This window comes from Lepidothrix coronata, unplaced genomic scaffold (genome assembly GCF_001604755.1).
Source record: "Lepidothrix coronata isolate B3197 unplaced genomic scaffold, Lepidothrix_coronata-1.0 Scaffold260, whole genome shotgun sequence".
Lineage (NCBI taxonomy): Eukaryota > Metazoa > Chordata > Aves > Passeriformes > Pipridae > Lepidothrix > Lepidothrix coronata.
Window position 1 is genome coordinate 780,160 of NW_016690440.1, and position 25,713 is coordinate 805,872.

Here is a 25,713-nt window from a genome sequence, read left to right on the forward strand (position 1 = left end):
CTGCCAGGGCCCACCCAGTCCCTCCCACCTCCCAGGACAGGAGTTGCTCTTGCCCTGGCTCTGCTTCCCAGCCCTTCACTCACAGATTTTAGAATTACAGAATATGCTGAGTTGGAAGGGACCCATCAGGATCATCGAGTCCAACTCCTGGCCCTGTGCAGGACACCCCGAGAACAATACCATGTGCCTGAGAGTGTTGTCCAAATGTTTCTTGAACTCAGACAAACTTGGTGCCATGACCACTTCCTTGGGGAGCCTGTTCCAGAGCTCAATCAATTTTCTTCTGTTCTTTCCATCATCAAAAGGCTGTGAGGTCCCTTAGAGCCCTGTAAAGGCATGGTGTCCTTTCTGTGCTCAGGGAGCTCTCCCCACTACTTCCTTGCCCCAAAGATTCGCTCCCTGACACTTTTAACTAAGTGCCTGGATCACCCCTTGGCAGACACTGAGGGTTTCTGCAGGCCAGCCCCAGGACAGAGCTCACACCATCCAGTCAACCTCCAGGCTGCAGGCTGAGTCCTGGCACCTGGCATTATGATGCCTGTGCATGTCTCCAGCTGACACAGCTGTGGGGATAGCACCAGGATGGGATCCAGCAGCACAGGATTCTCCCAAGGCAGTAGAGCAGGACATTGGTACATCCAACCACACCCCTCCACGAACTGCTGCATCTCACCAGTGCAGCTCTGTCCACCTCCAATGCCCGGGGCAAGGCCTAAGTGAGCCCAGAGAGGGCACTTGTGGCCCTCTGATCCCATCCCAGCAGAGTGAGGGTTCCACATGGAGCACACCAGAGGTTTCATCGAGACCCGTGAAATACCAGGGAAGGAGAAAGGCTCATACATTGTCTGTATGGCAGCAAAACTTCCAGCAAGCTAAAGTCAAGATAAATACCTTGCTACAAGTTCCTCAGCATGGGGCTAGCCCAGGCTGGAAGTCTCTCGTTGTGTGGCCTACAAGAGGCCTATCACTCAGCTCTAGGGTTTCAGGACTTTTAAACAAAAAAGTCAAATAAAAAATCATATACTGTGGATCACACGCATTCAGTGGCCCAGGTCCCTCCTGTACAGTGTTAGCACAGGCAGCTGCAGCTGCCCAAAGAGGGCTGAAGGATACCAAGACACTTGGTGCTGCAGTGAGCAAGTGGCCCAACTCTGTTACCTCCAGAGCCCAGCAAGAGCTGCAGGGCCCTGCTGCCATCAGCCCTGGTGGCTGTCCTGCAGTCCTGGCCTCTGCTCCCATCAGCTGCTGTTCTGGCACCACCCCACCCGTTCCCAGGGCCCCAGTGCTCCAGCTAGGGCAGGATCTCAAGCAGGGGACACTGGGCCAGCAGGATAATGGCTGCAGGCAGGGAAGGGCAGTCAGCACTGCGAGCCAGCTGCTCAAGGGACCGAGCTTTAGCCTTGCTTCATGAGCCTTGTCACCTGCAGCAGGAGGCCAGGCACAGGTTCTGCACCGGGACAGCGAGCAGGCAGCTGGGTGATGCTGCAGGTCCAGTGCTCCCAGGATCGGCTGTGTGGGGCAGGGATGTTCCTGGGCTCTTCCTGGCCCAGGAAGGAGAGCCAGGACCCCACTGCCAAAGCAGCCCTCTGCCTGCAGCATGCCATTCTCCTTCCCAGGGCACCTCTGGACCAGGCTGGGGCAGGGTAACCTACCCGCCCATTCCTAGTATCTGTTTTCCCCTAGGAGTGCAACACGACTCATGAACAATTTTCCCAGGTTAAAGTCAGTATCAGGGAAGGCCTTTGGCAGTTCCCTGAGTGCAGCAGGCTGCAGACCACCCCTGGCTTTAGGGGTTTACAAGAGGCAGGGCAGAAGCCCAGGCACCGTGCGAGCCAAGCATGGCTGGCAGCACTGGCACAAGCAAGGGAGAAGGAGCTCTTGGCCAGCCCTCTGGCACGCTCTGAATGAGCATCCGGACCAGAGGGGACAAGGGCACGGGTTCAAGAAAGGACATGGGAGAACAGAGCACAGGAGGAGGTTTTTTCATGACAGAAGCAGAATGGTCACTTCTCAGCACACACCTTTGTTTCTACTCGGGTTCACACCCAGGAATGAGCTGTGGGAGACACAAGTGAACCCAGAAGGTGCCCTGCACAGTGCCTGCTCTGACACCAGCAGGAGGCAGCTACCAGGCTATGTGCCTCCTCCTCTCAGCAGCAAGGGCTGCTCACAGCCACAAAAAGAGCCACTCTGGCCCTTGGAAGTGAAGTGTCAAGCAGTCCTCACCACTGGCCACAGCCCAGGACAGACTGTGCCTCGAAAGCGCTTGGCTCAGGCCACAATCGGCATTAGATAGACAGAAACAGAGCAGACAGACTTTCCTCTCTCTCAAAGAGCCAGGAGGAAACATCTATACATCTTTCTTCTTCTGTCTGTTCCCATGTACATCATCTTGAACATACCATGCTCTACCCAGGCATTATAGGCAGTCATGTCCCATCGCTGTCAGAGCTCAGCTGCTTGGCACAGCAAGCCAGGACAGGGCCAGGCCAGCCCCATGGCAGGGCAGTCCCATGCTCAGCAGCAGTCCCAAGGCAGCAGACAGGTCTTCTGCATGCTCTACCCTCTCATTACAGGCACACAATAGTATCACACTCACCCTACAAACTGTGTCTTTCCATAGCATTGAAGCCAGCGTGTGCATGTCTTGATAAAACAAGGCTGGGATCCAGAGATCCAGTTAGATCCAGAGAAGACAGTTTAACCTCAAGATCTGCTTGATCTGCTCGAGGGTAGGAAGGCTCTACAGAGTGACCTGGACACACTCCATCAGTGGGCTAAGGACAGCTGCATGAGGTTCAGTAGTAAGGCAAGTGCCAGGTCACAGCAACCCCACACAGTGCTACAGGCTGGGGGAGGAGTGCTTGAGAACTGTTGGGCAGAAAGGGACTTGGGGATGCTGGTTGACAGCCAGCTCAATATGAGCCAGCAGTATGCCCAGGTGGCCAAGAAGGTCAATGGCATCTTGGTCTGTATCAATAACAGCACAGCCAGCAGGACCAGGGAAGTGATCATCCCCCTGTACTTGGCACTGGTGAGGCTGCACCTCGAGTACTGTGTTCAGTTGTGGACCCCTCACTTTAAAAAGGACATTGAGGTGCTGGAGTGTGTCCAGCACAGGGCAAGAAGGCTCGTGAAGGATCTAGAGAACATGTCTTATGAGGAACGGTGGAGGGAGCTGGGTTTATTTAGTCTCGAGAAGAGCAAGCTCAGGGGGACCTCACTGGTCTCTGTAACTCCCTGACAAGAGGTTGCATGAGGTGGGGGCCGGTCTCTCCTACGGTGCCGGCAGTGAGAGGACCAGAGGGAATGGCCATAGGCTGAGACAGAGGAGATTCAGATTAGATATTAGAAAAAGATTTTTCACTGTATGGATGGTCAGGCATTGGAACAGGTTGCCCAGGGAGGTAGTGGAGTCTCCATCCAAGGAGGTGTTTAAGAGGCATCTGGATCTGGCGCTGGGTGATGTGGTTTAGCGGTTACAGTGGTAGTGCTGGGTGGACAGTTGATCTTAAAGGTCTCTTCCAACCCTAGTGATTCAATGATTCTAACTGAGATACCCACTCCAACCACGTGCAAAGTCATTCAAGTCCAAGGAGAGGCCCTGCAAAGTCCCTGCAAGTGTCAGGAGAGAGCCCCTGGTCTCCACACTCAGAGCTGGCTGCAGACAGGGTGCCATGAGAGGATGGCAGCACCCCAGGGCCTCGCAGGGCCCTGCTCCAGCTCCCAGGATGACATGCCATTCTGGTCTGTGGAAGGCTCCATTAAGCTCTGTGCTGGCAGGGGCCAGAGTTACTGTGGCCAGCTGTGACTCCAGACACCAGGGAACCTGGGGCATTTAACACATTGTACTGTTCATAATCCTGTGGAGCAAACAGCTCTTGCCACCATCTCTTAGGGGACAAGCTGGACAGGAGGAAAGGGACACATTCATGTCTGCCCAGTGCTGTGGTCTGCTTTTGCCTGCTGTATCCAGATCATTCTGCCTGGTCTGAGAGCCAGGAACTTGTCCAGCATCCTGAAGAGAAGCACACCACCTGCTAGGGTGTACCACCACACTGGAATGTGGCTTTATGTGCACTGAGAACCCCACTTAACTAGCCATTTCCATGCTAATTAAGTATTTGCAGATTATAAGAGAAACTCTAATCTCAAATGAGACAGCCCAATTTTCTAAATAAGCTTATGGTTTTCATATGTAGATCAACATGTTCTCACTAGCACATCACGCAAGCGCTCCAGGCTGCTAGATTCAGCTTTATTGCCACTGTTACAAGTGGGGAGTTTTCATTCTCCATGCTCAAATTTTTATGCCTTTTTATGCTTTTTAATTGACATGCATCCCACCCCTGCGCTGCCAGCCTGCAACATCCCTGCACCAGGCAGGTACCAGCGCTGTCAACAGCCAAGGGCAAGTCCTCCTTCATGAGGTGGTGGCACAGCCTCCTCGGCAAGCCCCCGGTGCCGGGCACTGCACATATGTCACGAGCACACCACCATGGCACACGCTGGCAGGCTGACCAGCACTGGGAACTGGATTGTTGCATTTCAACAGACAAGCAGAGCAGTGCTGAACGCTGTGTTTTGACCCTCTCCATGAGCAGCCCAACTTGCTATGGCACAGCCTCTGCACAGCATCTGCTGCTAGCAATGACGTTTAGGGTTACACAATCTGAGGCACATCAGGTTACTATCCTACTCCCTTGGATTTATTTTTATTGTTCTGAAAGCAGAAGCCATCCCTATACCAGACTGAGTCCACATCATGCCAGTATTTCCTGTCACTCCAGCCTGGGCTCCTCCAGGAGTTGCAGCATCTGTGCAGAAGCCAAAAACACTATCAGAAATTCCACAACTGAGCAAACACCAACCCAAGACCAAGCAGTGATCATGTGTTCTCCTTCTTCTACCATCATTCCCACAAGAGTGGCTCTTCTGATTTTCCTAGTTCAGAGGCTGAGGCTTGCTAACATGTGGGTCATGTGCTCCCAGTATCCTGCGGACACACACAGTGCTCCTGCCACGCAGCCCCAACATCCGTCCTCAAGCATCTGTGACAGCAACCACAGCTCACTGCGAGGAGCGACCCTTGATCTCATTTGTGCATGCAGCTCCGTCAGGACACGTCCTGCAGAGTGGTTCACCTCCATTTTCCCTCAGAAATGGGAGAAGATCTCAATATGATCTTCAGGTGGAGGAGAAAAAGAGGTGCTGAAAGTGAGCTGAGAGCAAGGGCACGGAAAAGTCACAGTGGCTCTGACTAATCAGCCTGTAAAGAGAAAGATCTCCAGGGTTCGAGGAGAACTTTGAACAGGCATTGCAGAAACACACTTGCCTAGTCTGTGGGAGGAGGTCAACAAATGAAGGAAAAGGAATAAAGTCCTAAAGTGGTAACAGGGATATACCCAAAGGCATGTGTGAGCTAGTCCTCTTGGCCTGGCTTAGCCACAGTGGCATCTGAGCTGGAGCCTCAGGAGCGCAGAGCCTTGGATGGTGTGTGCCACCCAGCACCCATGTACCACGTTAACTCATCCGTGTGAGCAGGGACACAGGAACACAACATTTTGAGCCCACAGCACTCGGGAGTTAGCACTGCCTTTCAGAACAGCCATGAGCAGCCCCAGGGACTGCCCGGGACAAAGACATCACAGATGGGCCCCCACTGAGGATGCTTTTCAAGATCATACCTGATGGAAAGACAGACTGCCTTTGCCTACATCCTGTTGCATGTCAGAAGGAGAGGTGGATGCTGGCACAAAAGCCAAAGCGCCTTTCCAGACTTTCCACCATACAACACGTCTCTACCCCAAAGCATCCAATTTCTTGCTTGCTCGACACCATCTGCTGAAAATCTAGCTCTGAGCAAACAAAATGCACACTTGTGCACTCACCCTCAAGTACAACCCATGACTGATGCATGTGCTGGGCATCATAAACAGAGCACCAAGGACTCCATTTGTACGTGCAGTGCTACACCACCATCAGACTCCGGCACCTGGCCCGCAGAGAGCCACCCAGGAGAACGTGAGCACTCACATGAAGCTGAGCTAGGAGATGTTCTGGAGCAGCTGGTATACCCTTCTGCACATGGCAGGAGCAGGTACCAAGCATCCAGCACCCAAGTACCGGGTAGCTAGATTCAACTCCAAGCACAACAGCACATCCCAAGCACAGGATCTTGGCAGGACTCATGGCTTGTAGGACTTGCTTGCTCAAGAGAGGTAGCCCCACCAGCTCAGGGTCCCACTCTGCCCTGCTGCCTGCAGCACCTTCCTATCACTGTCCTGGCTGCCCCACAGATCCTTTCAGCACCCCACAGCTGAGTGCACTTCTGCAAACAAAATGGTGAGTCTCCCGAACAGAGTCTCACACATGCCAGGCAAGGATTTTACAGCTACACAAGCAACATATCCTTCCTGGCTCATGAAAAGCTCTGAAGCATGGAAATGAAGCAGTAGGTGCTCAGACAATACCCTGACAGGCAAGTCCACATGGGCTGCAGTTCTCCTTGCACCTTCCTTCATTGTTCTAAACCACCATGTTCCCTTGTAATTCGCTGCCCAGCTGACATTCCAGCCTGAGTGCACATTCCCTCTGCCATAGCCAAGCTATGGCACTATTCAACACCAAAGCTCCTGTTGGGGCTGTTCATATGTCACACAGCACGTCCCTGCTCCTCTGTGCTTCGGAGACCCTCCTCTCGCAGCTCTGTCCCAAGCTCCTGTGAGGGCCAGTGCTGGAACAGGAAGCCTGCTTTTCTGCACCTACCTTGCTTCTGTCTTCCTATTATTTTAGATTATACCTATATTTATATCCTATATAGGGGGCTAAAAAGATCAGAGAGGCAGCCCAGGGTGCAAAAGCAGGAGGAATGCCTCACATGCTGGACCCCAGCTCCACTGCTGCTCTGCATGCCAGGGGCTGCACTTCAGGGAAGGCCAGCCTGAGGTCAGAGAGGACTGAAGCTGGAGATAACATGGCACTCTCCTTTCTGCACCCCAGGAAAATCCAAGACAGAACTCTGCTTGTAGTGATCAGCAGTTCAACAGCACACCCAATGCTTCCAAGGGCTGGCATGACTGAGCAAATGGGGCAAATTCAGGAGGCTGGGGAAGGCTCAGAGGAGTCTGTGCCAGTCCCTAAGGAAAAGCTCCTCTCCAGATCTCAGATGTTTGTCCAGGATGGGGGATGCTGGGATCCACCATACCTCACTTTAGAGTACACTGCCCAGAGGAGGTCCCCAGTCCCATCAAGAACAGCTTCCAGCCTTTTTTCTCCCCTGTGCTGAGCTGTCTCTCAAGTGAGAAAGTATCCCTGACTTTTTACCAAGCCTCTGGAAGCGCATCCCTGGCCATGTTGCCTGCCCAGAGCAAGGGCCAGCCCGGGAAACATTTCACAGCCCCTCTGGGAGTCTGACTACCCAGCATCAGGCTGACCAGCAGACTTTTTTTCTCAAGCCCACATTCACACATCTGAAATATCACTGTTACCACCAGACATGAGAAGCCCTCGGGCCATGGCAGGCTGGGTGACAGGCGCGTGTGCAGCACCCTCTGAGCACACCCTCGTGTCCCCACAGGCCCCCACCTGCAGTGTCTGCCACACCTGCAGTGGCACGTGAGGCCCACAGAGAGACCCCGCAACGCCCCTGTGAGCGCAAGGCTCTAACAGGCATCGTAACTCACAGTGCTAGAAACAGGTAATCTCTAAGACAACCTGCCACAGGACTCCAAAGAATTTTTAGTATATGGTTTGCAAAAGTAGTTATACTGCTAGTGTGCCTGCAACTTGTGCAAGGGGTGAAAACAGTAGCTCTTCAAGGTCCCCCTTGGCCCACCAAACAGATCTCAGATTACCTCAGACATATCCCACAGCACTCTCAAAGCCCCTGTTTAATGAGATATGTATATTTTTGGCCAGGTTTTGAAACTAAAGACAAAAACGTTTCAAACAATATTCTCTAACATTAATTAAATTAACATAGGGCATAGCTAGTGGTCTGTAATCACAGCAAGCAGCATTCATTGTTTTGCTGCTTCAGTCTGACTGGGCAGATGCTTGCTGCAACACACACCTCCTCACCTGCAGGCTAAGAGCTTCTAGAAGGAAATCCTGATGAATCCACTCCAGTTGCACAAAGCTCCCAGAGAGACACTAACACTGCATCCAAAACTGTCAGTATTTAAAACTACTGCAGAAGAACAAATAATTCTAATACTCATCTCATCACCTTGTGTGACAATGACAGCGAGCTCTGTGTGCAGTTCGCTCACAGATGCAGTTCAGTTGGGAACTGCAGCATAGGTGATTCTGCACAGGAGGGGACATGGGCTGCAGGACTGGACCCCCCCACGGGCAGCCCTGCACTGAGGGCTCCTAACAGGACCACAACCCCGCTCACCGGAGAGGGCTACAGAACCCAGCCTGGGTTCCGGGGGTGCACAGCCCCCAACCCAGGAGCCTGCCCGGACCAGCTGTTAGCTCTGAGAATAGCTCAGATCAGCTGCAGAGGATCAAATAATTGCCCCAGGGATGGGAAGTACCAACTATTTTGGGAGCTTTTTGGGAGCACTGTTGGGTCAGGGGAGGCAGGGTGCTAGAAACCCAGCTCAGTGGGAGGAAGGGCTCACAGTTTGTTACCCTCTTTCAAGATGCTGCTTATCCCAAAAAAGGAAAAGGTTTCTAAGAGGGTTTAAACCTCAGACTTGCTTTTTTGAAACAATTTTCCAGATTCAGAGGCTGCAGTTTTACCCTAGGAAAATATAAAAGATGCAGACTTTTCACCAGAGGCCCAGTCCTGACATCTCCCACCCCTCCTCACAGAGCAGCAGGGAGTGGGTGCAGACCAGCCCCAGTGCAAGGGGCACATGGCACTGCTGCCCACACTCCAAGGGGCAGCCTGGATCAGAGCTCATACCCCTTGTCACAGGCACTTAGCAACTTGCTGTTGGCTCCTTTTCCTTCAAATCTGTGCAAGTTACCTTTAAGAGCCACACAAGAGCCCCAAAACTGTTTTACAGGCTGAAAAACTGATTCTGCCCATAAAGAAGTCCTTTACGGCAGCTCTAGGGCAGTAGTGCCTCCACACCTGGGCAGCAGCAGGAGCATCTGCTGCCCACCTCTCAGAGCAGCACCTCTCCCCCTCTCCTGGAGCCTGAGGTCTGAGGTGCTCATGGCCTTGGCTGCATTTCAACCATACCACCTCACAACTCAAGAGGATATTTAAAGGAAACACTTGAAAACCTGAAAATGCTTCAGTGAAGGTTGCACAAGCACTACTAACTGAACTTCTGTGGGCAGCTGTTCCACAAGAAAAATAATGCCCACCAAGGTTGCGTGCTAGCAGCAACACCAGACTCCAAATCCAAAGCCTGGATGCAAAACTGGGATGCTAGCCTGTGTGTGCTAGCATCCATATCCTTCATCGGCTCGGTATTCCCAGAGAGCAAACGAGAAGGAAGGGGAAAAGGGAAACAAGTTCATGTTGCACATTCCCTGTCTGTTTGACTTTGAAACAGCAGGTTTCTGACTTTAAAAAAAAAACAAAAACAGAAATTTGCACATAACATTTTAAGGAACCCCAGCTAACCACAACTCTGTTCTGTGTCACGGGCAAGCCTGGGGAACAGGCCCTCCAGAGGCACAGGACAACCAGGGGAGTGGGGCTGGAACTGCATTGCCGGAGCACAGTGGGAACTGCCACAACACCCGGCTTGGGAGAAGCCTCGTGGCTGAGCTTCAGATGTGAAATTAAGACTAGGGTGAAGGAAAGCCAAAACCCATAGCTTGAGAGGGGCCAGAAAGGGCTCACAAGAAGAAAGTGGGGGGTGCTAAAAGACCTGGGCTTGCAGACACATTCCTCAAGAATGACCTTGGCCGTGAGATAAGGGTTGGGATAGTGCTGAGACAAATAAAGTCCAGAGCAGCAGCTGGAGCGGGGCTACATCATCATGGCCGGGCTTCGCGAACGAAGATTTGGGAAGGGCTCTACTCACATCTGCTACAAGCGGGCTGGTGGCTAAAAAGGCCAATACGAGATAGACAAGTCTGGTTGCAAAAGGCACAGCAGAAGGACTCCTTAGGTGGTATCGACAAGACATGATTCTTTCTGTGTTGTCTTTTCTCCTCAAGAGTGATCCTGTGTGCATTCTCAAGCAGGGCTGCAAAGGGGATGCAAAAGTACCTGGCAGCTTCCAAGAGTGCTGGGCTGGGAGAAAACACTGGTCCAGGTAACTGGTAGGAGACTCCTCTATGGCTTCTCAGGAAAATCATGGCTATGGCTAAGAAAAAGAAAACCCAGAGGTGCAGAGGCAGCATGGCAAGGCAGGGCTCACTCAAGCAAAGCAAGGGCTGCACAAGGCCTCACCTGGGAGAAAGCCTTCATCAGGAAAAAGGCTGGGGGACTTGGCTAAGGCTCAGCTGAAAAACCAGGGTCAGGGTCAGAAAAAGCCTAGAGCTCATATGGGGCTGGAAAGAGACTGCCAAAAGGTAAAGGGGCTGGGCTGGGAAATGGCTCAGAGGCTTCTCCTAGAGCTCAGCTGGAAAACAGCTCCCAAGGCCAGGGTCTGGACTGAAAGGAAAGGCTACACCACACCTGGGGAGAGGGGCTGCCAAGAGACCCATGTGGGAGACACCTTTAGCCAAGAAATGGCTGGGGGCCCTTCCTTACATCCCTTCTTTACAGCCCACAGGCAAACGAGGAGTCAGGCTCAGAAGCAGAATGCCTGACCCATCTGGAGCAAAACTGGAAAAGGGCTGCCAAAGGTAAGTGAGAACAGCTCAGAGTCCTGGGCTGAGCAAAAGCTTTGGTGTGAGCCATGGTTTAGGGGTCTTCCCTCTAGTTCTTCACAAAAAATAAAAGGGTTGAGTGAAAGACAGAACTTACAGCTGAGCTGGGACTTCAACATCCAAACAGGGGCTGGCAGGACAGCTGGGCTGGGTCAGTTTTCATCCAATGGCTGTGGGGCCTTTCCAATTGTTCTGTGGAATATGAGAGCTAGAGCCAGGGTTAGGGTGGAGAGAGGGACAAAGCCTAGAGCTGCACTTCGACTGTCAAAAGGTTCAGCTACAAAATTAGGATCAGGGTGACACTGATGGACAGAGGAAGTCTTGAAATAAAACTGGAACGTGGATGGCTATGGGCTGCCAAGGCAAAGTGGGGGCCTCTACAGAGGCTGGGGCTTAGAGAAACCTTTGGTCTGGAAAATGGCTCAGCAGCCTTCCCTAGAGCTTCCCCAAAAAGAGAGAGCTAGGGTTGAGAACAGCCTGGAGCTGCAGGCAGAGCAGAGCTGGAAAGGGGCTGCCAGAAAGAAACACCTGGAGACCCATGCTAGGAGAAGTCTCAGGTCTGCCCCATGGCTTCAGGGCCATGTCCACCCCTTCCCAAGAAATGACAGGCTAGGGACAGGACTGAAGGATAAGAGCTGCCATGGGAGTGGGGCTGGAAGGTAACTGCCAAAACACTTGGGATGGGAGAAATTTTTACCTGTGCAATGCCTGTGCAATACCTGGGGTTCCATGTCTCAGGCTCAGCAGGAGAATGAGGACGAGGTTTCAGAGAAAGACACTTCTCCATTTAAGGCAAGACAAAGCCTGCGATGGCGTCAGGCTCCTGCCCTCCTTCACAGAGATGCAAAGGGAATAGAGCACAGCGACAAACAGAACTTTTAAAAATCAAATGTTTGTTTTCAGAGGCTGATGCTGTGCTGAGGCTCACTGAATTTTTACAAGGACAGGTAAAAGATCAGATTTTGCCTTTTTCTGTAACCTCTTTCTTAAAAACAACACCCGTTCTTGTTGAAACCTTAAAAAGAGCCAGCCTGAGGCACTGTACAGATTTGCACTGCAAAACAGTGAAAGCTAGACAAGGATTATTCCAGCTGCACAAAGGAGCTTCATCACAGAGAACACCAACACCACCTAAGATAGAATTACATTAAAACATATCTTGTGGGAATGAGCTGTAATTAGACTGGCCCACAAAACCAACGGTCTCCACAGCCAGAGAGCTGAAAGCATAGCATGCGTGAACAAGCAGAAAAGGACTGTGCCCACAGGTTATGTATTCCAAGAGCAAGCAATAAGATGCATCTGCACCATCCAAGTTGCTCTCAGCTGACGTCCCACTCGTCTTTTAGGAGACTCTGCTGGTGGGCTCTCACATCTCAAATTCCCGTTGGTTCTTTGCATCCCCAAAATGGGCCGGGCTAATGTAAGTTCACTGATCACCAAAATACCCAACAAAAAGGTGTCCTCCCTTTAACTTAACACATACACATAGGTGAGGATCAGTCAAACAGGACCAGTTCTCAGGGTCCCAACAGGACGAGCACTTTGGGAGGAACAATGCAGGGGGATGGAGCTTTGGTTCAGTGCTGGGACCCTCATGACAAGGAAGTGACCCTCATGAGACTGAAGGACTGGAGCATGTCCAGAGAAGGGAACGGAGCTGGGGAAGGGTCTGGAGCACAAGTTTGGTGAGAAGCATCTGAGGGAGCTGGAGGGGCCCAGCCTGGAGAAAAGGAGGCTCAGGGAGGACCTTCTTGCTTTGTACAATTCCCTGACAGAAGGGTGGAGCCAGGTGGGCTCTTCTACCTGGTAGCAAGAAATGGCCTCAAGCTGCACCAGGGGAGGTTTTGGTCGGACACAGGGAAAATTTCTCTACCAAAAGGGTTGTCCAGCCCTGGCACAGCTGCCCAGGGCAGTGGTGGAGTCACTATTCCTGAAGGGATTTAAAAGATGTGTGAGTGTGCCACTTAGGGACATGGTTGAGTGGTGACTTCAGCAGTGCTATGTTTATAATTGGGCTTAATGATCTTAAAGGCCTTTTCCAAACTACTATGATTCTATGGTTCACAACAACCTGGGGAACAGCCTCCAAAACCAGTAATGCATATAGCAGAGTCAGGCTACCCCATCTTTCCCGTGGGGACACATTCAGACTTCTCTCAGCCCTTCCCTCTCCTTATGTGCTCCTGCATGTGCTCCCAAGATATCCTCAAAACCACCACCAAGGACCAGGCCCACAGATGACTTCAGACATATGAAGTTCAATCTCTGAGCACAATATCTGGCATTGTCCCATTAAAGACTTCCACCAATATCCCTTCAAGAATTCTATGTCTCAACAGGAACAGATGCTCCAACAGCTCCTCAGTCACGGACACAACAAGGCACTTCAGAAAGAAAGTTTTATTCATTGCCTTTATCCAAAGAGCAACTTTCATTTCCTGACAGGAAATCTCATCTGCAGCATGGTGAGGAAGGTGGGAGTCGGCAGCTCTGAACGCAGTCCTGTATTCCAGGCTCTGCATTATCTTCAAGCCCTGTCCTCCTCTCTCTTCTCTGACAGCTCAGATGTCCCCAGGCCCCCTAACCCCTCTGTACATGCCTTAGCTGCAGCTGAGAAGCTCTCCTGAGGCCAACTCAGCCCCAGGGCAGGCATGAGCACAGCCCTGTCTGTTGCCCCAGGTCACGTCCCTAGGCTTGTCACCAACAGTCAACAGGGCCACAAACCCAGACAAAGCAGAGGCCTCAGCATCTGCAGAAACTAATGGCATTTGCCCAAGAACACTCCTTATGCAGTGCAGCAGCAAATTTTTTTACTTTATTAGAGCACATCCCTGCAGTACAGTTCCATGTTCAGCTGCCTGTGTGAGGCAGGTGGCTGCCTTCTTCAAAGGGGAAAAAGCTCAGATTTTATCTGTAGAAATAAACTGCAGCCAGGAAACAATGACTGCAGTTAAAACAAAAATCAACACCCCACCACCAGGTCCTTAGTGATACTCTTCAGAAGGATAAACAAAAGGGGCATGTGGCTTTCTCCAAGTGCAAGAGGAGATGGGATTCAAGGAACAAGCAATGCTCACAAACCACCTCATGAAGGAAAGAGGCACCCACAGGTCCTTGTGGGCATGTCCACTTATGTGTCAGAAACACTGGCGATAACTCATTTGGAAAACCTGCACTCTTTCTTTTCCCTTTCTAAATAGGAATTCTGTACCAAAGTCCATCCAAAGCTGCTGCAGCAAAGAGCAGAAGCTTGAAGCAGCCTTGGGCATTGTAAACTTGTAAGCTGATGTGTGCCACCACACAGTCCCAGAATTGCTGGAATTCGAAGCGACCTCTTGAGATCATCTCACCCAAGCCCCCTGTTAAAGTAGGTTTACCTCAAACAGGTTGTACAGGATCGTGTCCAGGCAGGTTTTGAGTATCTCCAGAGGAGACTGCACACGATACATTTCAATTCTGATTTTCAGCCCACACGCATGGCAAACATTCACTTACACAACCAAGCCACTCGGCACCCTGCACATACATGCCACATCTCAGTGAAGGCATAAAAATCCAGCAAAGGGAACATATTTGCTTCTCAGCAGGTCTCTTGGGTACTCAAGTCCCAGGCCAGAAGTGAGAGTCCCTAACTTGCTGAAGCACAGTAACTGTTGGTCCCTTCCAACCCACTCTATTCTATGATTCTTAGATTTAGTGATCAGCTGCTTTTCCTACCAGGCAGACTGGAAGATGAACTCTTCTGGTGGTTCATCAAAGACATTCAAGGGGAACAGGAGCCCCATACTTCAGGCTAGGGGCCCCTCTGCTTATTACAAACCAGAGAAGTGCTCTAGTACAATATACCTGGCTGACTCATCTTCCAGCTCCCTGCAGCCTGAGGGTCCCCTTCCCAGACACAGGAGCAGCACCTGGCACAGCACAGCAGGCTCAAGGTCCGGGGAGGTGCCAAGGACAAGGTCTCACAGCAAGCAGCAAGAAGTGTCCAACCTCCATATGTCAGCAGACTTCTGGTGACGCTTCCTTCCTTGTTCACCTCCTCAACATCATGTGGCCCTTCTCTCCTCCCCTGCCGTGGTTTTGATTACAAGAAGGATTCTTTGAAAATACAGATCCCAAACAGGCACAGCACTTCACATGCAGCCCCAAAGGCCAAGCAGGAAGGCAGGGAGATAAAGAAGAGACAAGAATTGCACAGCCATGCCATGAAATCACTAATTTTCAGACAAGCAGGTCTGCTCTGCTGAAGCACCTCAGGAAGTGCTCCATCTCCCCAGTGCTCGGGCACAGCTTGAAGGAAAAGAGATCAGTCAGGAGTGCCAGGTCCAAAGGCGCTGCTCAGGCCTGCAGGCCAGCAGCAAGCCAGGCTCATGGACAGAAGGTGGCTCAGCACAGCCTTGCTGCTCTGGTACCTGAGGATGTGATAAGCTGCCCTGAGAAACACTGGCAGAGGTCACAGTACAGACTGATGAGCAGTCTCAGAAATAACTGCAGGCAGCTCCCACAGCCACAGCACAAGGGCCCTGTTCAGCCCTGCCAGACACAAGGCAGCAACAAAGGGCACCAGCTAATGGGGCAACTTGAGAACTTTCAGAAGCCTTTCTCACAAGCAAAGGGTCCTGGTCTTTCACCCCACACACCAACTCCAATGCCAGTGTCAGGAGCTGTCCTTGTGTGTACACACCACTCTGGGGTGGTGGGGACACCCCACTGCCTCACATAAGCTGCAGAGTAGCTCACTGAGGGGAAGAGGTGCTGGTCCAGCCCTGGCTGTCCAAGAGCTGCTCTGCCCTCCACTACCTGCCATCATCATGGCAGCAGCCCTTGGCTCAACCACAGAACAGTGTCTCATGCCTGACAACAAACCTTACAAGTCTTGAGGAGAGAAGCCAGAAGCCATTCCCTATCATACAGGGATAACACCAAAACATGTAATTTCTGTAACAGGGTCAGGCATCACGTCAGGCCTTTGCAGAGCTGAGGCATCAGTACTACTGCTCCAGCAGGAACTCATGGAGCCCTGGCTTGAGGTCAGACGCACAGGAACAGCATCAGTATCTCATGCTGTGCCCCATCCCACAGCCTGGGGAGCCTCACACCAGCTCACTGTCCAAAGCGAGGCCAAATGGGATCAGTGCGATGGGAGTAAGGGACCAGCCTCGACAAGCAAACAAATTATTCCCAAAGCAGCAAGGGTGCCTGCATCTGCCTGAAGACAGCTGAGAGAAATAAGTATTGGCCATTGCTTGTCAAGAGGTTTGCTGCCTTACACTGCTACTCCTGCCCCAGTCACTAGGAAAGCTACTGAGTAGCAGATGACAGGTTAGGACTGATGGGCTCTGGCAGGCTTTCCCAGACAAGCTGGAGCAGAGGGCCCCAGGCCCTGGCAGCACCTGCCCATTAGAGGAGCCTCCAGAACACTCTCCACCCTCAACAGCTTTGCTGCTGGCAAGGAAGACAGCAAACCTGAGGACAAACAAGCATGGCCCAGGCATCAGCCACCCTCCCTACCTGATGCATCCACACTGCAGGTGAGCAGCAGTCAAGGACCCACGGGTCTGGCTGGGACAGACCAAGAGGAGAACTTGGAGCCTGCATTCTTCTTTATCTGCTTGGCTCAACCTACACGGTTTCTCTGAGAGAAACAGCAGAGAGAGACGTATCTGCAGTCCTCTGGTGCTGTTTAAGTCTTGCTACCTTATCAATCCCTGTTCCCAGCCAGGGCTGCACAGACACATCTCAGCAGCAGAGCTGCCAGAGCTTGAAGCTTGAGTGTCTGGTGCAATCCAGAGGGACTGAGGGAACTTACACTCCTGTGGGCTGCATGGATAAGGGACTCTGCAGAAACATCTCCCTGCCACTGGATTTACAAAGGTGCTCCTGCTCACTCGGGGAGATCCAGACAGGGGAGACAAGCGCTGGCAACACAACTGCCTGCAAAACACTGTAGAGACAGAGCTAGGGGAGGGGGAAAGAAAAACACGGCACAAGAGTGACACTTCTCTCCCTGGCTCCTCCCCACCAGCTCTCTGCAAGCTGAATTTGGGCTGCGTGGTCCAGCAAAGCCTCCTCTGTTGGGCAAAACAGCAACCTGGCTGGCTGCTCCTCCACAGCACACTCCATCACCCGGGAGCATCTCTGCGGGATACTCTTTGAAGGAGGTACCCAGCCCCCGTCAGCAGCTACCCGTCTGCAGGCTGTCACGCAAGCGAGCCTGGCAGGCAGAGCCCGGCTCTCTCCCCACAGCCTGCTGCAGCGGGATTTGTTTATGTGTCTGCAGCTGCTCCGTGCCTTCGCCATGGGAATCCAGGCTGCAACTGCAGCCGCGCCGAGGAGGAGCGGCCTCCCCGCCCGGCTGCGCGGCGGGGCCGGGGCACGGCCTGGAGCCGGGCCGGCCGAGCGGCCAGCCGCATTCCCAGCCCTCCGCAGTGCCTCCCCCACATCCTGCCTCCAGCCCTCCGCTGGGGGTAGAGAATGCCAATCTCGGGTTGTAATTTTTCCAAGTTAAAAATAACCCAGTAGTTTAGTAAGAGAAGCAGCAGCAGCAGCGACGCGGGGGGCTGGGGAGCCTGCGAGCTCGCTGCAAGGCAGCACTGTGTACATTTTCCTTCCCAAGCCGAGGCTATGGAGAAGCAGCTTCCCAGCTCTGCTCACACAGCTACGGAAAGTGAGATTCCCTCAGCATCCCATCAGCAGAGGCTTCGCTGAGCAGCCAAGTGGTCTTTATTCAGAGCTGCCCTAACACTCCCTCACTGCTCCCTGGTGCCGATGGGAAGGGGACACAGGGCCCACAGCCCTCAGCAGGACACACGGCAGCAGAAGGGAAGCAAGGAGAGGTCCACATAGGTCCAAATATCCCAAAGTAAGGGAGCAAACATGCCTCGGGTGGGTGCACGTGTCCAGGACAGGCAGAGCATCACACCAACAGCCACTCCCAAGGAAGCCACAGCTATGCTCCAAGCAATTTTCTGTTCTTAAAATATTTTAATCTTTAAAAAAAAGAAGGAGGGGGAGAAAGAACTGTGTTCTCTTTGGGGCCAGGGAAGCCAAGAGATATACTAATAAGGCCACCCAATGCACACGGCAATCCTGCAGCACCTTCCCACGGCAATCCTGCAGCACCTTCCCAGGACACCAAACTCCACCACCCCACAGGAGAACAGGCAACAAGACTTTGACGGGCAGGCAATAATTCATCACAACCTCCTCGCTGCTTGCTTCCTGGGATTAGGAATACAGTGATGCTGCACAGCGTTCCCCTCCAAAAAGCCTGCTCAGCACCAACACTCTGCTCCCAAGCTCTCAGCTCTACAGCGACAGCCACGTCAGAGACCCTGGGGAGACACTTGGGCCTGTGCCACTGCCTGTGCACAGAGGATGCTCTGTTGGCACCCAACAAGCAAGAGAGCACACGCAGGCTGGATACAGCCCCCGGTAATGCAGCTTCAGTCAGCTGCACTTCATGACTCTCATGACAAGCTCACGTGGCAAAACCAGCAATAGCTCCTTTCTGAAGGGTTTTCAAATGCAGCTCCTAACCCAAGACCATAACCACAATGACCTTCAGCAGCTATTTCAAAGCTGCACAGTGCCAGAGGGCTGAGAACCAAGGGCTTGCTCAGACTCCAGGAAGCACAGCAACAAGCAAAGACCAACAGCACAAGGGAAGAGAAAGCAGCAGAATGGCTGAAACCCCTTTAGTTTTGTTCAGCAAAGGCACGTCATGAATGCAAAGCCATGCCTGCCCAGTCAGCATGCACAAAGAAATGCACTCCACCTTGCTGCTAAAGAAAGGGAAACCAGGTCTGAGCTCACCCTAAAAGGTATTTCCCTCATCACCTTCATGGACAGCCTAAAACAAGGGGACACACCACTCCCAAGTGGCACTGGGAATTGAGAGGTGGCCGTCTGCAGAGTGGGGATGCACCCAGCATCACTGCAGCCCCTTCCCTGCCACGGGGATGCACCCAGCATCAGCTGTATGCCCTTTCCCACATCATCCCCCTGCTACCCTGGTGTGCAGGAGCTGCCAGGAGCAAGAGGTTTCTCAAGCCTAGTACGTCTGTTGCCTTTTGATTTGCAGGCCAAGAGTCTCACTCCAAACAGTTGCTCATAAGCCCCAAGCACTGGATTTTAATCCTCAACATCAGCAAGGCAAAAAACAGAGGAAAGATAAACCAAACCTCTACAATTCAGTACCTATGCAGCCAAGGAAGAGAGAACGGAGGCAGGCCAAGCCTGCCAAGGCTCATAGCTGGCACCTAGCAGGTTGGCTCCCACAGGGGCAGGCACATGACCACCTGCAGCAGTGCTGAGCGCCACGATTTCATGGGTGCATTGGTGTGCACAAACAGCTACAGCACTCCTGTACGTGCAGGGGGTCTGCAGCAGCTCCCTGCAGGGCAGCATCCCACCAGCACAATTTGCATGCTCTGTCAAGAGCAACCCCAGCTCCTGCCACATCAGTAAAGCCCGTCGCACATCACTGATGTGGCACTTCCAGACCTCTGCTCCCCATTAAACACAAACACCCTCTGGTGTGGCATTCAACCCAGGCCACCACACAGGCCAAATTAACTGCCCCATCTGCCAAATCTTAAAAAGCCATTTCTCCATTACCAGTGCCAAATCTTCCTTCCATTTATTCACTAGCCCCAGCATGTTGGTCAGCAAGCCAACAAGAAGGACATGAATGGAGTGTCCAGGGAACAGACTGTGCCAGTGGCCATAAAGCCTTCTCACTTCTCCCATCACACTCCCAGCACTTCATTTCCTACTTTAAAATAAGGGAAAACACAGTATCTGTATCCACATGCTACATCAGAGTCCCAAGCTGTGCAAGCCAGTAAAGCCTACAGCCAACTGCCACCTCGGCAGTGTCCTGCACAGCTCTCCAGCCCCTCTGGTACCCTCCTGCAGCCAGAGGCAGCCAGCTCACAGCCTCTCTCCTTGTATGGGGGAGCCAGGAGCACACTGCTAATGGCAGCTCAACACAGCAGCAGGACCGGCTTGCTGGCAACCAAAAAGATGCCTGGTGGGCAACTTCTGTTCCCCAGCCCGGGACAGTACACGCAGTCTGCTCCTCCACAAGGCAGAGAGCCTCAAGTGCAAGGCAGATGCGCCTGGGCTGCCAAGGAGGCTGTGGAAAGCCTCAGGTCAGAGTGACAACACAACCCCAGCTACATTTTAGATGGAAATGGGCGAAGAAGCTCTGAGGACACACTCTTGGTGCTGGAAGCAGGCTTTCTTCCCTGAAGTGCCTGCCTGTTACGCCTGGGCAATGAGAGGATCACGGGCTCAGCTCCTGCTGGCTTCCCAGACCAATGAGGAACCAGACTTCCCAGCAGTGTAAGAAAAGTCTGTGATGAATTACTGAGCTCACAGGAGCACAGGGGTTATTATCAGCTGCTTCAGAGGCTTCTTGCATCAGAGCAAATCATCCAGCTGCTCTCCAGCTACCAGGAGGGACACAGAGGTTTCAGCAGAAACCAGCACCCTGCGCACTTTGCACATTTTCCTGCTGCCTTTTATTCCTCGAGCACAAGCACTCAGAGCTTCACTTAGCTGTCCAAGTCCATCCTCAAGGTCACTGTCCCTGTAAAGATGCCACCAGGCACATAATTTAGCCAATAGCACCTTTATTAGCAAGAAAGGTGTACAAAAGCCAGCTCAACCAGCACACCTTGACAGCTGGCCAACTCAAAGACCCTTTTATAAGGTTACTGCTTGACAGCTATACACCGAATGACACCAAACTCATGCTATCCCAAGGCAGATGGCCAAAAAATGAGATGGCATTCCTGAAAGCACAGATCTTCCCCTCTTACTGTTGTTAATGTCCTGGACAGCAAACTCAAGCTGTCAGAAAACAGCTTTGCCACACTGCAAACAGCTCCTCAAAGGCAATCAAGCCCTTTGTGCCTCTACTTTCCAATGGTGGAATAAGGACCAAAAAAAAAAAAAAAATTTAAAAAAAAAATCAACCTTCACAGCAGGGCTACTGAGAGAGTGAACAAATGCTTGCAGCGCACCTCAAGGCTTGGCTGTAGACACACATGAAGAGCAGATTTCCTGCTGAGAAGGCACAGCAATTCTGGCCACAGCTCCATATGGTAATGGACACCCCACTGCAGAGTCCAGTCCTGAAAAATCATTCCTTCAGGCATTTTTGTCAGTCTTCTCCAGTTGAAACTCCCTGCCTCCTGACAGACCTTCATGGTGGATCACTCTTATCCCTGTCAGTCATCCACCTGATGTCCCCCAATTGCTCCTGTTACCTGCTGACTGTAAGTTATTCTCCATTGTCCTCCTACTAAAACTACAGTAAAGGAAAAGGGTGAAAGAAAAAGTTGGTGTCCTCCTGCCAACCTCCTGCTTCATCTAGTGAATAGCCCACTGGAATGTGCCCCAAGAAACACATTCAAGCCAGGAGCTGAATGAAACGTGGCCAAGTCACCAGCAGCTGGGCCACAGGAAGAGTGAGCATTTTAAGCATTTCCAGGGCCTTGCAAGCAGGACTGGATACAACTGCTTTGCCAAACACCTTGTCCGTGCACAGGCAGCAAAGAGGGGAGGGGTGTTCAGTGCATGAAGTGAGCTCAGGGCCAGCCTTGCTGGTGCTTTGCCCACCGTGGCCACACCTCACACCACAGCTTGTAAGCATGGGCACTGAAGGCTGATCCCAAGGTAGTCTCAGCTTGTGATGAGTGAGCAGCTCTTCTTTGGGCCAGGCAGCCCTGCATCCTGGTCCTACGGGTCTCAGAAACCACGTGATAAAGGAAGCTCAGCTTGGTCTGTGCTCTCACACGCAGTGCAGGCTGGAGCGGGCATAGAAGGGACCTCTAGGAGCAAAAGGACACTTTGCTACACCGCTCACTCTCTAAGCGCAGGACAGCTTCAATAGCAGCTTACAGAGGCCGCCTGATGGATGCTGCCCTGCTGGAGAGGAGCTCCTGCACATGCACAGGCTGCACCTGCCCTGCCAGTGCTGCAAACTCGAGTCACCCTCTCTAGGACAGGGCAGAAAGGTTGGCTGGCAAGACCCCTGCCTGCAGCAGGGCCAGGTACTAGGGGAGCCAAGTTGCTCCTCATCACCCAGAAAGAGGTCCCACAGCTCATGGCATCTGTTCTGCCTGTACACCCTAACAGAATCTAGCAAACCTCGCTCCAAAATAGCAACAAAGTCTGCTGCAAACTGAAGCATCAGACCTGTTTCCCAAGCATCTAAAAAACAGGGAGAGAAAGCAAATTTTAGTGAACTTTCCTGATGCAGCACAGAGCAGGAGCACTCCTCACAAGCAGCATCACTAACCCCCAGTCTCCAGGTTCACATCCTTACATACACCTTCACTTCCATTGCCCAGCAAGGACTATAAATCCCTGACATTCACCTCCAAGGGCTTGCAGATTGCTTTGAATTTAACCCTCTGAGATACAAGTTCTACACAATCTCAGCTGAAGTTACTTTGGAGAACAGTCTCCAGAGTTCAGATGTAACAAGACTTTCCTCTCAATCATCTCAATGCTTCCTTACATTTGTATCTTTTACACAGTCCCAAGAACGACTAAAGTATGGAAGGCAGAGAGCAGTGCCAAAGAGAAATTCCTCAATTCCTCATACACAAATGCTTGGGGTTCAATGATGCCAGCTCCTCAGCTATGGGCAATGCTTTCATACACTTGGGTAGCCTTTTTAAACAGCAAGCACCCGAGGCCCTGCCTGGACATGCTGCAAGTAAAATGCTACTGAAAGCACATATGGAGAGGTAGCCCCTTCTTGCCCCAGCTCGTGATCCTGTGGTCAGAGTTAGCTCAGGGGGCAGTGGAGAGAGCATCAGCCTTGCCAGACTGGAGAGCCACAGCTGAGCACACCCCTCATGCCAGAGCACATCAAGCCACCATCACTAACACAGGCTGCAGAGCCCCAGCGTTGCAGAGTCCCTTTTTCCAAACAGAGCTGGAACCCCAGAGCACACCAAGCCTCTTCCAACAGCACACAGGCAGAGCTGCTGTGGGTCTCTCCTGGACTCAAGCTGCATTCCTTCAGGACACAGACAGATGATGTCCAGGACACTCCTGGCCAACCAGTACCATCACCATGGGGTCACCCAGACAGCAAGCAAGCACACAGCACCAGCTGAGCCAAGCCACTAAGAGACTCTTGTCCCTGCTTGCCTGGCAGGTCTATAAACATCAGTCTCCTTTGACATGTAGGAATGTGGAGGCCAGGTGAGCAAACCCTGGACACAGCAGGAAAGCACAGTTCCCACAGACCGATGTCCTAGCTCATCTCACTGCACATAACTGTTGGAAGTCCATGCCAACACAGCTTCTGCATCTCCTCTCCCTCTGTACCTGGATAAGCCACTCATTTTCTGAGCTCTTCCTTCAGCAGGCGTCTGTGGAGTAACAATCATGCAACAAGGTCTGGAAATTCACTTCTCTGTCAGACATCTCCCTCTTCCAGCTCAGAGTGACAGAAAGAGCAGGAGGTAGAGCTGGATCCAGGAAAGGGTTTAAGAGCACTGTCCTCAGCCCTAGTGCCATGTTCCACTCAGTACAGCAGCCAGTGGAGAGCCTGTCTAGAAACCAGAGAGCAGCATCTGCAGATAATCATATCTCCACACCCAACAACACTGTGCCCTGTCAGATGCAGGCACAGCTGTACCTATTCAAACACACAGGGCCTGCAAGCTGCAAAGTCATACCTCACTACAAGGCCCCTGGAGAGGGCACTCTCCTTGAAATTACAACTACTAAAGCTTCAAAGAGCCTGTGCCCACAGTGACTCAACTCCTTCCTTTGCCTTCTGGATTCGGGACCCTGGTCCTCACACTCAAAGCACAGTGTGGGACTGGCTCAACTCCAAACCAGTGACATTATTCTCAGACAAAAACTCTCACCCTCCAGAACAAGGAGGTGGAGCAGCCACTGTGACTGGCCCACAAATCTGCAACCACCTCTCTGAAGAAATCAGGGTAACCACAAACCTCAGCACCTTCACAAGTAAGCACAAGCCTTGCTTCAGCCAGCCTCCCCACAACATCACCATGCAAACAAATCAAGCACAGTCTCTTGTCAGCAGTGGAGGAGAGAAACCTGCTTTTATGTATGCACCAAAGTGCATGCTGGGAAAGGCTCAGATACTCTGGTGAGGGGCACCCTACGGGGACTGAGAAAGATCACTGAGAAACAGGGCTTTGCTTGCCCTAAAGCAACAAGCAGAGAAGCATACAAATAAGAGCAATGGGCTGTGCATTTCCACACCCCACCACGCTCCTTCTCAGGCTAAGCAAGCACAGGGTACAGCAAGGATACACCAGGCACTTAGGGGAGTCCTCAAGAGAGAATGGCTCTTCTCTGATCCTCAATTAACAGACACTGAACACTTAAACTTCATTTTATCTAAAGTATATTTTAAGTTCAGCCAAAGCAGATGAAAGAAAGAGGGTTAAAAGTGCTCCGTGCACAAGACCTAGAGACCCAAGGCAGTAGCTCACACAAAAATAGCAGCTTTCACAGCACGTATATAGCAAAGCACTAATATTTATTCTTGTATCTAGGACTAACTTTAGTTCTGCCTCGATGCACATATATAACAAGACATTAATGTTTCTTAAAGAACCAATACTTCACCTACCTCTATGTCAAAGAGGTGGAAGTCCCCCATAACTTTGCAGCATCCTCGTTCCTGCATGTAGCTAATTGCTAACGCTGGAATTCACCTTCCAAGGCAGCCATAGAGTATAAAGCTGAAGTGTAAAATGAAACTATGTCCATAAAACAAATTCCATAAAACAAATACCTATTTCCAGTGCAATACAGAGGGAGCATAACTCTTAGCAGTGGCTGCTAACAGGGAGGGTCTGGTAGCTGAAGTCCCTCAATTGGCTGAAGTCCTGCTTCTGCCTTCAAGGCAGTGCAAATGAGGTACCTCCTGGGCTGGGGGCCCCTCCCAGGGGGCTTTAGCACTACGGGCAGTAAGTGCTTTCTCTCCCAAAGCATTCTGCCAGCCAGAGGCTGCTCTTCCCCCACAAGGCCTTCCCACAGGCTGCTGGCCTGGGGTCCCACACACACACTCATGCCCTTCCACCTATGTTCCTGTGCCAGAGCTACCACGATGTAATTCAAACACATGCTTTAGGACCGCATCAGGTAGTGAATGAGACAACCTTGCCTACCTGTCCCTCCCTTGCAATAATGGGCATGTTAGCAGGGACATGCAGCCAGTTCACGGGGCTGGGGCAACACCAGCCTGACCCCACATACTGCCTCTTTCTACTCTACTGCAAAGCAGAGTTCCACAGATCCCATGCTTTCATGGAAACACTTAGAAAACAAATACTCTGCAAATTGATTATCATAACTTTCCCCTGCTTTCGGCACAGTGACCCCAAAAGGAAGCAATGAGTTACCTGCATTTCAACCCAGACTTCTCGTAACAACTGAGCCAAATGGCAGAGAGAGCCAGATAAGCATCAGAAAGCTTCACCAGAAGAGATCTAAGCTTGATCTCATCAGGAAAAACACAAAACAGAAGAACTCCAAAACAGCCCAGTAAAACCAACCATCCCAAACCAACCAAGCAGATAACAGTACCTATCCTAGTGCAACAGAAGGGCCGCATAGTGAGGGAAAAAAGGCAGGCCTGCAGAAGGCACGATATACCTCTGAGGACAGACATTCATAATACCACAGAACAGCAGTCCTCGTAGGGAAACCAGAGATGGAAAATGTGATGGGCACCCCATAGCCAAGCCAAAATCTCACCATCACAGAAACACCCACACTCCTTGAACAATACCCAATGCACCTCTGCAAGCGCATTTCCAGCACCCACATGAAAAACAAAGAGGGACTGGGACTCAGTTCCCACGCTTCTCCTTTTCTGAACTGAAAGGAGTGTTTTGCTCCTGTTAGAGC

At 51.8% G+C, this 25,713-nt stretch overlaps 1 protein-coding gene across 14 annotated transcripts in view; it reads right to left on the reverse strand.

The window, feature by feature from the left end:
* The window catches only part of CHD6 (chromodomain helicase DNA binding protein 6), an 89,023-nt gene that overhangs the window by 58,964 nt on the left and 4,346 nt on the right, over positions 1 to 25,713 (reverse strand). For 6 of the 14 annotated variants that reach the window (XM_017835572.1, XM_017835570.1, XM_017835571.1 and 3 more), the window contains exon 1: positions 14,638 to 14,814. The exons of 2 other annotated variants lie outside the window; for them this stretch is intronic. In XM_017835572.1, the coding sequence (XP_017691061.1) occupies positions 14,638 to 14,650 (13 nt within the window). In that variant the 5' untranslated portion in view covers positions 14,651 to 14,814. Of the gene's footprint in view, positions 1 to 10,885; positions 10,971 to 14,637; positions 14,818 to 24,430; positions 24,543 to 25,205; positions 25,641 to 25,713 lie in introns of those variants that run through there. 6 more of the 14 variants (XM_017835581.1, XM_017835573.1, XM_017835576.1 and 3 more) reach the window with 5 other exon arrangements.